This window comes from Triturus cristatus, chromosome 4_1 (assembly GCF_964204655.1).
Source record: "Triturus cristatus chromosome 4_1, aTriCri1.1, whole genome shotgun sequence".
Classification (NCBI taxonomy): Eukaryota; Metazoa; Chordata; class Amphibia; order Caudata; family Salamandridae; genus Triturus; species Triturus cristatus.
This window is the reverse complement of record NC_140585.1, coordinates 502,332,078-502,346,139: the sequence shown is the minus strand read 5'-3', so window position 1 is coordinate 502,346,139 and position 14,062 is coordinate 502,332,078. Positions and strand designations below refer to the sequence as shown.

General features: G+C 42.4%; 1 protein-coding gene across 1 annotated transcript in view; it reads right to left on the bottom strand.

The window, feature by feature from the left end:
- Positions 1-2,548: 2,548 nt before the first annotated feature.
- Positions 2,549-14,062, bottom strand: part of LOC146855155 (uncharacterized) — a 46,750-nt gene continuing 35,236 nt past the window's right edge. Inside the window, exons 2-5 of the mRNA XM_085652736.1 lie at positions 11,392-11,499; positions 5,635-5,713; positions 5,021-5,121; positions 2,549-3,618 (exon numbers count right to left, since the gene is read on the bottom strand). Of these exons, the coding sequence (XP_085508862.1) occupies positions 3,361-3,618; positions 5,021-5,121; positions 5,635-5,713; positions 11,392-11,430 (477 nt within the window). The 5' untranslated portion in view covers positions 11,431-11,499 and the 3' untranslated portion in view covers positions 2,549-3,360. The remainder of the gene's footprint in view (positions 3,619-5,020; positions 5,122-5,634; positions 5,714-11,391; positions 11,500-14,062) is intronic.

Here is a 14,062-nt window from a genome sequence, read left to right as displayed (position 1 = left end):
ATCTCACGTATTGACTACGCCAACGCTCTGTATGCTGGCATACCAGCCTACCAGTTACATCGGCTGCAACTAGTCCAGAATCAGGCCACCAGGCTTATCTTTGGTCAGCCTAAACATCAACATGTGAGTTAGTCGGTGAGAAGCCTTCATTGGCTTCCTTTACTCCCAACGCTGTATATTTAACTTGGGCTGTATCATCTCTAAAGCCCTTTCAGGACACGGGCCCGCTTTCATCACCTCCAATATACCATGGTACATTCCCTCTCGCGACCTACGCTCTTCAAAAAAAAAATCTTGCTGTTCTCCCATTCTTTTAAATGAAAAAAACATGGAGGTCTTAGATATATGACCTTGGCCCCCCCAGTTCTGGAACTCCCTCCCCCAAATCTGCGTTCCACCGAATCCATACCAAGTTCAGGAAATTACTTAAGACCTGGCTATTCACCCAGCTATACAATTGAAAACCCACTCTTTATTTTGTAACTGCCGCAGTCCTTCCTCAGCGCCAAGAAACCGCCGTCTGGTGCGCTCTATATATCATAGATAACATAGCAGGCCTCAACAATACTATTCGTTAAAACGCATTATAACACAATTACCATTAGGACTCCAGGGGGGGGCGTTACTTTGGGGAATGCATTGTAAAATTGTCAGCGGAGTAAGAATTGCAGATTTATAAAATTTTAATAAACTACGTTTCCACCTCACGCCAGTACCGCGTTACCCATTGTTAAGGTGTGGTGGAAACAGGGCCTGCGCCTCATGTACAAGTCAGTGTTCAGCCACCTAACGTGTTTCCATGTGTGCTGCTTGTTGCAGCACAAATGCAAGTATGGCTGTTCCAGGATTGCTCATGTGTAGGAAGGGTAACCTTCTTACACATAAACAAGCCTCCCCTGCACACAGACACTTGTGCACAGGTACCTGTGTTAGCACTGAATTGATGAACTTCATGCTGTCACGGGGGGGGGGGGCATGCAGGGCTGTACCTCATTGTACATATGATGCAGCACTGTTACAGAAGAGGATGAGCAAGGCGCTACACCCAGAGGGCTAATGCCTCCCTCCTCCAATTCCTTGTACATGTCACCATCAGAGTATGTCACAGCACCATCATTTGACACTGGCAGTCTCATTTGGTTGTGACACTACAGGTCACATGCCATGCACTGTCATGTCAGTCTCCCCAGCATGTTGTTACTGATCCTGGATTCAACATTTAATTGTCCAGGTCACTTTCTAACTTCCAACAGTTACCTTAAAGTGTAGGCTCCCATGTTTCACTGACCTTTTGTTTCTGAGTTAAATGGAAAACATGGACGTAGGGACATGGGCTTGAGCAGATATTTGACATTGCAACTCTCATCCATCATGAAGATGGATGTATGCGCATGAAGATGGATGTATGCGCCGGGTACCACAAGTTCCGTCCACCCCCTGCATATCACATGAGCCTGGCGCCAATTCCATCTGCCATGCACAGACATCGGCACACTTGATGCATAATGCAAGTGTGTCAGCATCATTTAAATTGAATGTTCCTCTTCATGGAGGCTCAACCTCCTGCCCATGCAGAATGTTGTCATTTTGCAGATCAAATGTGCACGGCCTATGGCAGAATAGGCCTGATTCACAAAAGGGATCTGAGAGAAAATCCTAACTATACGACTTACGGTATTCACAAAAGGCATTTAGGAGTAGTAAAGTTAGGAATCTTAACTCTACTACTCCTAAAAGCCTTTTGTGAATACCGAAAGGTTAAAGTGAGGATTTTGGCTCAGATTACTTTTGCGAATCAAGCCCACAGTTCTGCTACACATAGGAGGGGAATGTAGCATTGCTCCCTGTCGGGCCAGTGTCATAGCCACTTCTCCAAGCTGCTACTTTTGGCATTTGCTCATAGTGATGCCACCCTTGAAACGGTGGTAGAGCATCTAAATATATGCTGACAGTGCACTACACATCCCTAGACACATTGCCCTATCCGCTCACAGCATGAGAGGGTTCCTTAATTATGAGGCATTGTTAGGCCACAGGAAGGGGCTGACTGAAGTCTTGCACTATGGAATAAGCCCCTATTGCCAACACCACTTCACTGAAGCAGGCATTGTTGTTCCAATAGCAGCTGGTAGACATATGCCCCAACGATTCATCATCCATGTGAATCTGGTGTGCTCCATCTTGGAATGCAACAAGCCCCATCACAACAAGCTTTGTCCATCCCGTAGAGTGAGTAGATCTGCCAAGTGAGACTTAGTAGCAATGGTGAAGGGAGACACTACTTGTGGCATGCGACTGACTTGGACATATATGCACACATGCCTATTTCCATCATGTACGTAGGACTAAATTGAGATCTTGCTAGACTGGTGTATTTGAGCAATGAAGGCACAGCTAGTTCACACATACCCAGTCATCTCACTGCCTATCTGGGACACAGTTAAACATGGACATTTCTCATATGTCCCTTGGTGTACATTTTGATGGATTCACTGACCCAACATTTTTACAGACTTCTATACTTGAATGGTCATTGACCACACACCTGTGTAACTTAAATTTTTATTTTATTGCGCATTGTCTGTTGGGAGACTGGGCCAGTACTTGGCTCAAACAAGCCCCACATTCCAGAGATGCCCAGGGGAGGGCCTGAGAGTACTGCACAAGTGACATGTCCTGAGGAAGACGTTGAGTTCAGTCAGCAGGGTCAATGGGAACACAAATCATGGCTGTCCATACTGAGGTACAAGGTGAGTGTCAGAGTGAATCTGGGACAGTGGAAGCTGATGTTTCAGGGCATGATGCTAAGCACTGATCCAAGGCAAAAAAGTCAATTTCGCACAGAGGATGCTACCACTTTCTTCTTTGCAGTAATGCAGATTCATCCACATGTTAGTGCTCGGATGGGTCATGTGACTCACATGTGCATGGTGGTAGATTGGCTGCAGCATTGTGAGGCACTGACACATCAGGGGCGGAGATGTAGCAGCAGCAGCATTCATCTATGCCAAACCTTGATGCAGTGATGATCAGCTCCAGGGCATGGAAGATTCTAGCTACGTCTCGGTGTGCAGACTTGGCAGCCATTTGTTCCGCTTGCATCTGCTCCATTATCATTCGCATGCAGGCCAACTCCTGGCTGACAATCGCTGGAGCCACTCTAACTGGACAGTTGTTCTTGTCTGAGTCATAACTCCAGCAATGTCAGCCATGGAATGTCATATAGCATGGAGAGGACTGGACTGTAGGTGTCTGATGTTCTGTAGGTGGTCCCGAATGGGACTCAGACACCCACGTACGGCATCAAGTTTGGCCACAGGCTGACAACCCTGCCCAGACCAGCCATCTCTTGCTGGACCTCTACTGCACGGCATTGAAATGCCAGAAGGGGGTGCTTAAGGTCCTCGGAGATGGCTGTGGAGGTAGGTGCTTTCTGGTGGGTGGTTTGTGCAGGGGATGGAGTTTCCACAACGCATCTGATTGGCCTTGCTTCCGGAGATGGTGTGCTAAATGAGTAAGGCAGCTGTTGGCGAGTGTCCTGGTTGATGGTGGCAAGTTCCTCATTCCTTCTTCAGTGAAGTGGGACAGGCTGCTGTACAGGAGGTGATGTTTCTCTCTCTGCAATGTAAAGGGAAGATGCAGTTAAATGTGTTTCAAGTATGATCATGCATTGGTGATTTTACAAGCAGACTGCATGGCGATGTCTATTCTGACTGTTTAGGAGGCAATGCCTGATAGTGATTTGTACAACATCATGGATGTGATATTGTACATAATCACAGTTTAGAGCTATGTCAAATATGAATGGTCAATTTCTATACACAAGCGGCACCAGTTGTGTCCTCTGTTTAGAAGTGATCTAGTTTGTACCACATTGTAGTGAAAGCTCAGATTTATGTGTCTGTGCACTGCATTGTGAGAGTCACCCTGCAGCTTTGGTTTTACTGCCACTTATCCCTTTCAGCCAGTGAGCCTTTCACTTGTGTGCATTTACAATGATGAGATGTTGCAAGTTGGAATAAATATGGGGTTAATCATAGTTGGGACACTTGTGCATCGCTTGGCAGCAGATGTCTTCTTTACATCAGGGGTTGTATGTACAAGAGGCAGTGTCTGAGTTTGACCTGCTCCTTTAAGGATGAACTCCACACTCCTCTACTGACCATGGCCTGCACCATGTTACAAATGCTTAGGGTGCAGGCATGCAATTTATCATGCACTGTTACTTGTCAGTGTGGCTCAGTCAACTTTGCTGGGTAGTGCATATGTGCATGGGTTTCATGCGAGAACTGTTGTGTGGGGAGGGACCCCCTTTAGGCAGATTGGCAAGGATGTGCTAATTTCTGTTTCCATGTGCGCTGCACTTGTTAAAAACAAATGCAGAAAAAACAAATTTAATCATTCATTAAAAACTGATAAATGAGTTTTAAAAACATTCTGCTTGAAAATCACGTTATATAAATAAGATGAGACAATGTTATCAATACCAACTAAGGCAACACAAATAATATACCTCTAGACAATTCATATACAGGGACAAACATCAAAAAAGCACAGGAGAATACACACAAAAGACCGTACAATTTGTCATAAAAAGATACACATCCGTGTTCCTCACAATAGAAAATGGAACTCGATAATATGTGCCCTCTTTGTTATCTGTAGTTCATCATTACACGGATTATGTAGAAGGGCATCTATGCGTTTCGATGGAAAATTTCAATTAGACCATCTTTCTCAAGACCAGAAGTGTGACTCAAAACATACATGTTGCCAGAAAGGGATAAAACTATCTGTATGATGAAACACAAGTATACAGATATAACACTATGTAACTCATCCAAATTGTCTCAATTCAGTAAGCTCAGCAGTAAAATATCTTAAACACACCAATTAATTGCATCACACCTATAGATATAAATGAACTTCATAGTTAATTCCACATTTTTAATAAAATCCAAATTACTATTGGCTTAAAATTATATTTCGTGGTTTTAGCAGACTAGTCGGGCATACATACCAAGACTCCCCTCCTGAATCCCATAGTCACTCCATCAACCTCACTCTTCATGTAACCTGGCACACGGTCTTTCAAAACCGGAACATATTGTGCAGGTTCAACTGTCGTTCAAACACAGAAGCAGTATACAAGTCAGTTAAAAAGACTCACCCTCATGCTCCATTTGTCACCTCGTATTCTTAATTACACTTTTTAGAGGTAGTTGGAATCTGCCAGTATCATCAAAACCAATGTGGAGATGGTAATCCCTTCCACTATCTCCTCCTAGGTTAAAAGTCAGGAAGTATCCGTCAATGCAGATAAATTTAATTTGCCTTGAGGTACTATAAATCAATTACAATTTTTCCTTCTAGTTTAAATTATTGTAAACTACGACCTTCTGATACTATCTCACCTCGTTCTATATATAAGAGATGGCTAGATATATTTAGATTCCTTTAATTGTGGCTTCTCTTTTGAGGCGCTACAATGAGGCTGCCACCCTCCAATCTCTAGGTAAATCCTCAGTTTTCATAATCTGAAGAGATAGCACAAACCTTCAATCTACAATGCTGTACCCTTCGCCCGGAACTAGTTGTTCCCACATCACCCTCAATCTAAAGTACTTCACATACCAGTAGGTAGGGGGGCCCATCCCAAACCTCGTGTGGCACAAGCTGGTTTAGTTGCAGCAGTACCCTTCATAAATTGGGTCTGAAAAAAACCAAGAGAAACAGTAGAAAAAAAATATATATATCCACTCCCCCAAATCCCACCTCGAAAGATTTAACTTAGCCCATGGTCCACGCCTAGGTTTTTTGCATAATGGTGGCTTTGAACTTATCCCTCTTGTGGCTCATTACTCAAAAGCCTAATCCTCCTCCACTTATTGCTAACCTCTTAAGTCACCCCTGGTTTTTGCCCATGCATCGGGTTACATACCTATCAAAGTGCTAATGCGCTGTGCGTGTTCGCCGCATAGTATTGGAAGCAACTTACTTGAGTCAGACTGCCTCTATATATGTACCAGAAGACAGTTCAAGATACAAAGCTCACCTATCCTGTCTTTTAACCATGTTCAATCGGCATACTCGTTAACCTCAGCGGAGGTCCTGCATGGTGTGACTCTACCAGGTTGGAGTCAGACATAGAAGTACTTCTGCAAGTCTGAATAAATTGACAGCTATATTGAAATGTGCAATGAAGCCGATAAAGCTACAGTTTTTGCCTACTAGATACCACCCCTGCAAACACCAACATCGTAAAAGCTAGTCCATGCCCTAAGGTAGAGAACTCATTCGTACTATAAGGCCTAATTGTTAGCTCCTTAGCACCATTTCAAACGTTATAAAATATACAGGTAGAACATACTCATAATAGCAAAAAAGAGAATTTAAGAAGGCATCTAAAGCATCAGACCTTCCAAGTTCACCTATTAACATCCAAAAGGTGAACTGCATACAAGGAAAACAGGCAAACCACCTTGTTACATCTGAGACCTTGTGTCCCCTGTAAGAATTTAATGTATCCCTAAGATTTGCACCAAACTGATGAGTCTGAATGCACTATCAAACCATACTTAAGGGGAGACGTGGACCAAGAGAACATACCCTTACAGTGTTTGGCTTATGCCCACAGATAGTCATGGTGTTTTTAGGTAATGGTGTCCCAATTTGCACATATACCATTGTTCCCACTTCTGTTTTTTCATGTTACTTTCCCTGTCTTGTTAATCTTGATTTTCTCTCAAATGTACCACAGTCATCACAAGCGTGGTTGAACCTGAAGTAATGATCAGTAAATGGTGCATTTTCTCTTTGTAACGTGAATGTGTTCCAGTAGTCTGAGTCTCAATTCCCAAGGCACCTTGCCTACGTAGCCCAAGCCACATGGGCAGACCAAGATATAAACCATATTTTTGCTGCGGCCGTTGTTTAATGAACCAGCAGTAAGGGTGGTCGCATTAAAACAAAATCTCTTGGTCACTATATAATTGTCGCAAAATGAGCAATTACCACATTTGTGGTTTCCTACTGCTTTTTTAAGAGTGGTTTGTGTATTTTCATCAGTGGTTTTAGATGTATTTCAGGGAATTCCATATATTTGTTGCACCTGAACCCAAAAAGGTTTGTCTAAGCGATGTTCACGACCTTTTTAGAATTTTCCAGTTCCATTAACTAGGTTTCACCTGGTTACTCAGGTTCGGGAATTGGCTGACAAATACCACCCTCCATTTCCTTTTTTTTTAAGGTCTCTAGTCATATCGAGCATATACTCACGATCATAAATTCTAGCTCACTAAAAGAATTCAATTTTTGAGGGCAGCGACAGGGGACCATAACACCAGACGTTTTGTTGCCAAATGTGCGGAATAGACAAAAGCCGTATCCAATCTGTGGTTATGGCATACAGCATACCACCATGCTCTATAGGAAATTTGTGTACAATCTTTCCAATTAACAGTAATTTGTTGAAAAGCGACTGCAATTAGCAAATCGATAATCTTAACATTGGACAATGTGTTTTCCCAGGCAGGAGAGACTGCCAAGAAAGACATTGGTGAAGGCAAAAGAACATGTAGTACCAAAAATTAGATTAATTTGAGTCCAAACTTGCTTCCAATAATCACTTACATGTGTACACGAAAACATGTGGAGCAGGTCAGCGTTTGGGGGAAGAGCACGTCCAGCATGTATCCGGTACATCTGAAAAGCGTTTATGCAAGGCCTGTGGTGTTAGTAAGAGCCTGTTATATATAAAAAACAATGTTTGTGTGATACTGGCAGCCCTAGAGGATTTACGAATCTTAATCCTTAAACTCTTCCAGACAGGAGTTTGCCAAATCACGTTCCTTTGCTTCCTCTATTTTTTATTTCTGCCTGGTTACGTGAATGTTCTGCAAGAAACTGTATCTGGTAGAAGCTTTATGAGTACTCTAACATGTTGTGAAATTGCAGCAGGGAATCGGAATTATTGGAAGAGCTGGATGCGCCGGGTAAATGGGTGAAAGCATTCATCGCAGCTTCCTTTAGAAGGTTATATTTGGTGATGAATGAAGGAGGGAGGTTAAATGATTGGCTAAGCGAGGGAAAAGACAAAAAGTCGGAATGGGAAAATAATTGGTGAACCCAGAGTAATCCCCTCTGTCTCCAAGACTTCCAATAGAAGGGCCTGTTGCGAATGAGAAGATTTCTGTTATGCCAAATGGGTGTTTGGAGGAAGAAATCTTTAGTAAGTTTAGTAGGGGGATGCAATAGCCGGAGGAGCTTGGAAGTCAGTTTGATAATAGGAGTCGTAATAGATTGCAGTGGACGCGAAAAGGCGAGGTATTCCTGAAAAGAAAAGGGAGATATAGAGAGACATTCGATTGAGGTCCATAAAGGACAGTCACCCGTAGACTCGAGCAACCAAAAAGATGCCTGGTGTACAAGAAATGCTAGGTGGTACATTCTGAAATCCGGAAAATTAACTCCACCTTTATCTTTGGAGCAAATTAACCGTTGCAATGACATTCTGTGCGTTTTTTTATTCCACAAAAAGGAAACTAGTATAGAGTTAATTTTATTAAGTGATTTAATAGGAATCGGAACTGGCATATTAGATATAGTATACAAGACTATAGGTGACAGCATCATTTTTATTGTATCCAAACGACCCCACCAAGATAAGTAAAGAGGATGCCATCTAGTGGTCAGGTCCGAAAGCTTCTGATTGCACTTGCTCATACACAGTGCCACTGTATCTGAAATATTAGGTGTGATATACAATCCTAAGTACTTAATATGCTTGGGGCTCCATGTGAAGTTAGTCACTATAATCTGGTTGGAAAGTAAATTTGGTTAGGGGTAAAATCTCACACTTGTCGTTATTCAGCTTATATCCAGAGATGAAGGAGTATGCTTGGACTTCAGCTAGAAAAGCAGGAATCGATTCGCTTGGTTGAGAAACAAAAAGCAAAATATCATCAGCATAAGCTGCCATTTTAATATGAAAGTTAGAAGTTTGAAAGCCATGTAAGCAGGGATTGTGGCGTAATTTAGAAAGGAAAGGTTCTAAAGCAAGATTGAACAGAAAGGGGGATAGGGGACACCCTTGACGAACTCCCCTACCTAGGTCAAAGAAAGAAGAAATTAAACCATTAGCACATACTGCAGCCCGAGGATTAGAATAAAGAAGGGAAGCCAAAGAAATAAATTTAGGACCAAAGCCGAACCAGTTAAGAGTGTAGAACAAGTAAGTCCACTCAACCCTATCAAACGCCTTCTCTGCGTCCAATGCTATTGCTGCTAGGGAGTGCGTTAGCCGAGACGATTTAGACAGGATGTTAAAAAGAAGGCGGGTATTGTCCGTGATAAAACGCCCCTTTACGAAGCCAGACTGCTCTTTCCCCAGTAATTTTGGCAAATAAGAATCTAATCTAATAGCCAAAGCTTTGGAAAAAATTTTGTAATCAATATTAACTAGGGAAATGGGTCTATAATTTACAGAATTTGGAATCTTTACCCTCCTTGGGAATGAGACAAATATGCGCCTCAGAAAAGGAACCAGAGGATTTCTTGGCGGAGCAAAAAGACTGTCAAGAGGTATGATTTAGGTAATAGGGTCTTAGCAAAATGGAGGTAAAATTCAACAGTAAAACCATCCGGGCCAGGCGCTTTATCTTTAGGGTGTTGAAGCGCATCTGCCAGCTCTTGCTGCGTAACATCCGATTCCAAAGGGGATAGATCCAGAGAGGAAGGATTCAGTTTTGGTATAGTAGAAAAGAAACATGAGGGAATCAGTGGGTTGCGTTTCAGAAGAATATAGAGATTGATAAAAACGGGAGAATTCATTTAAGATTTCTTCATCCTTAAATTTTAGATTGGAATTACTATCGTAGACCGAGTCAATGTTCAATTTGTTTTGCTTGACTTTTAGATATTTAGCCAGTATTTTCCCGGCCTTATTCTTGCCACCATAAAACTTTGCACTGGATTTCAGCAAGTACAAGGAAGCATCATCTGTTGACTTCTTATTGAACTGCAGTTTAGCATTAATAAGAGCAGCTAGACATTCCTTTGAGTGTGATGTGTAGTAAGTGTTCCAACTTTGATGTCTTGAAGAAGAATCTTGGTATGCAAACGAGCAGACCTTAGTTTCTTAGCAACATAACGGATAATAAAGTCCCTTGCCGATGCCTTATATGCATCCCATATTGTTGAGAACGATAGGCAATCAGTTTGATTAAGTTGAAAATATTCATTAGAAAAATCATTGAAAGAAGCAGTAAAGTCTGGGTTTAAGAGAAGCGCATTATTAAAACGCCATCTCCGAGGGGTTAAGGATTTGGGTAAAATATCAATACCAATCACAACGGGAGCATGGTCTGAAAGTAAAATAGGGCCTATCTCTGCACGTGTGAGTGTTTGCGATATGTTATGGGACACAAAAATATAATCAATCCTAGATTGGTGTGGTGGGTAGGTGAATAAAAAGTGTATTCTCTGATTGCAGGGTTACACAAACACCACGCGTCTAGAAGCTTGTGTTGGGTAATGGCATGAACAAATGACTTGTGCTGTTTGGTAGGGACAAAAGGGAATCTGGAATGCCTGTCAATAAATGGGTCAAAAACCTGGTTACAGTCACCTGCCAGTATAAAATTGTCCTCCATAGCATGTGCAATCTGTCGAGCTAGTGTAGACCAAAAGGAGGACTCGCCCGAAGTAGGGGCGTAAACATTAAGAAGAGATGCCGGTACTCCTTTTAACAATTTGACAAGCAACCATCTGCCCTCCCCATCAGATTCTTGTGATACAAATGAGATTGGAAGTGACTTGCGACATAATATTGTTACACCGTTGCGCTTCCCATCACCCGGGGATGAGAAAACTTCTCCCACCCACCCTCTTTAGTTTTGATGACTCGATGTCCGTTAAATGAGTCTCTTGCAAAAACACCAAGTCAGCATTCAACTTGGCTAAATGGGTGAGAACTCTTTGCCTTTTGATGGGCAAATTCATACCCCTTACGTTCCATGAAATAAATCAATGACATAAGTAATTAAAAAGATAATGATCCAAACCTGTAAAACGCATAACCATTCCACTAGTGCAGCATTGCATGTAAATGAGTAAGAATAAAGAAAGTGAGAGGAAAATGACTCATATAAAAGATAAGGAGAATCAAATAGCATAAATGTTGAGGAAAAGAGGAAAAGCTGGAAAAAAAATAGACAAAACTTATTTGTGAGGGAAAGATAATGACGCCATATGCTGGAAAGAAAGTAGGAAAGTGAACGAAGATAAGTAGGACAGAAAATAAGACTGGATAGGAATAGAAGGGACACCTGAAGCGAAAATAAGGGAAAAAAGAAATACTGAACAAAAGAAAAAAACGAAAGACATACCTACAATTAGGGAACGAGAAGTTGGGGGAAGGTGGAGCAGCATGAAACAGACGGGCCTTGCGGTGAAGCTCAAACCGGAACCAAGGGGAAACACGCCAAGACATAAACGAGACTGTGGAAAAATCGTGAAAGGTAAGAAATAATTTAGCCATTTCTAAGAGAAAAGAAGGAACAATATACTTAATTATCTAAATAAATAACAACTCCTGCAATCAACTGGGGAAAAATAAAAGAGAACAGTCTTAACAAGAGATTTCAAACCAATCAAGTTCCATGAGAGGAAGAGGGTCTCGAAGAATCCATTAAGTATATCTTGTGTGCATTGATGAAACTCTGCAGACGCACTGGGTCCTCATAGGAAGTAGTCTTGTTGTTGTAGGTGACTTTGAACAGACATGGGTGGTACAGACCATATCTAGCTCCCATGGATCGAAGAACCGGTCTCATGTCTAGAAAGGCCTTGCGTCTTGACGCCGTAGCTCTGGAATAGTCCTGCGCAAAGAATAATGTAGCTCCTGACCAGGTAATCTGTTGACGAGCTTTAGCAGCAGCTAGAACTTAACAAATCAGTGTACTCCAAAAAATAGAGAATGACACCCCTCGGTTTCTGTGAGGACGCTGTTGCAGAGGCAACACGCCCCAGCCTGTGAGCATGTTGTATGTTCAGCATGGGGACCTCTGGCAAATGAAGAACTTTCGGGAGGAAGGACTTGAAGAAAGCGACAGGATCTGTACCCTCAACTCCCTCTGCCAGATTATAAATGCACAGGTTGTTCCTTCTATTTCGATTTTCAAGGTCCTTGACTTGTTTATGTAACGTGGATACCTGGGATTGTAAGGACGTAACACATTTGGTAGTGTCTTGAAAAGAGGAGACATTCTGTTCCACTGTTGTAAGCCTGGCATCCATCTGTGACCAATTATCCGAAAGAACTTGTAACTTGGAATTAGTTTCCTCCATAAACGGCCTGAGGGCTCGTATTTCCTGCACCAGTTCCATGGAAACCGGAGAATTCGATTTAGGTGGTGACGGGGGGGGGGGGGTCTTTTTTTTGACGTTTCATATTAGCCTTGCGGTGACGGCCTGTGCAGGTTCCATACTTGCGTGACAAATCCGGTGTGAGGAGACCTGAAGCAGTAACTGAGAAAGCTCTGTAAAGACTTTTGAATTTTTAATGAAAATGCGTTTAGGTTTCGAAGTGGCATAGGAGGTCCCTTTAGTGCGTCCCATAAATTCGCTATGGTCAGAATGTAGGACACAGACCCAAACCTCAAAAAATATGTAGGAAGCGCGAGGTGGGCAGCAAGAGAAGAAATGACTAGGTAAATGAAAGGAAAGTGGACAAAAATAAGCAATAGGACCTAGTGTTGATCTTGATTCTATTTGGTTACCAGCGCAGGACAATAGCTGGCAAGCCTGAATGAGGCAGTCAATATGTGAGGAGACAGGGACCCCCCCTATATGGGGAAATAAACGTTAAATTGCAGCGTCACTGGCTTATAGAAAGTTGCTGACCTCTTAACTTAAATGAAGCATCCGTTGGAATTATTAGGGCTTACCTTGGCGGTTCAGGTGCAGTCACAGAAAAATTAACAGGTGAGGCAAAATGGCGGCTGCATCCTAGTCAACCCGAAACATCCAGAAAAAATAAGGGAAACTTAGGTTGCTGCGCCCCCACATGAAGACAAAATAGCCAACTGAAGTTTAAAAGGGCAAAAATAATGAAGAAAGACCACTTCATTTGTGAGCTCGTGTCCTGTCAGCCACGGTAAAAAAAACGGAAAAAAACCAAAATGGCGGCCGGCATAGCGCGATTTCACCGATGCGCTCAAATTGCCAAATAAAGCCACAAAGATTACCAGAAGGGCTTCTGCCGTTGCAGCATCCGTGCGAGCGTCAATTCACCCGCATGCGTCTCCACGAAGTAGACGAAATGTGAAGAGACAGGCGCTGTTTCCTCGCTCCGGTCCGGGAGCCTCACCCCGGCACCGCCATCTCCGCTGGGCTCCAAGCCACACCCCCGCCCATAAGATTCCTGATCTAGACTGGTTGCTGTTCTGTGGTTCATGAAGATGTTCCTCTTCGCTTCTAGAGCCAGACGTTTCGGAGAAGGGGATTCTTTTATTTCCTTCTCTCAAATACACTGAGAGTTGGGCTTATCCCATCTTTGTTCCCTTCTGATATTGTAATATTCTTTCCCTAAATAGGGATAAACCACTTCCGAATTAAACTTTCCTACGTCTTCCTTTAATTTATTGGTTCATGTTAATACTCTGTAGCTATTGGTTTCTTGTTCAAGTTTCTTTTTTGCCTCTTTGAATGCGGAGATTTTCCCTTCTAATACTTTTTCTATAATCACCGCTTCTTGTGCTGTTTCTATGATAAGAATGATCCAATCGTGGCTTCAACGATTTGCAATACGAGTCCAAGTTTCAATAAGTTTGTTCTATGAATGATCCGGGCTCATTTCTAATTTGAAGCTCAATGGTATCACTCCAGGTTTTAGATACTCAATGAGATTCAGTGTGTAGCTGAGTGTGGATCAGTTTTTTCTTTAAATTAAAAATCTTAGTTGTTCCTGGTTCAACTGATTTGTGGTAGTCTTGGTACTATTACGTGGATTCTGGTAAATTAATCGAATAAACTGATCTGGGAATCCACAAGTTTTGACATT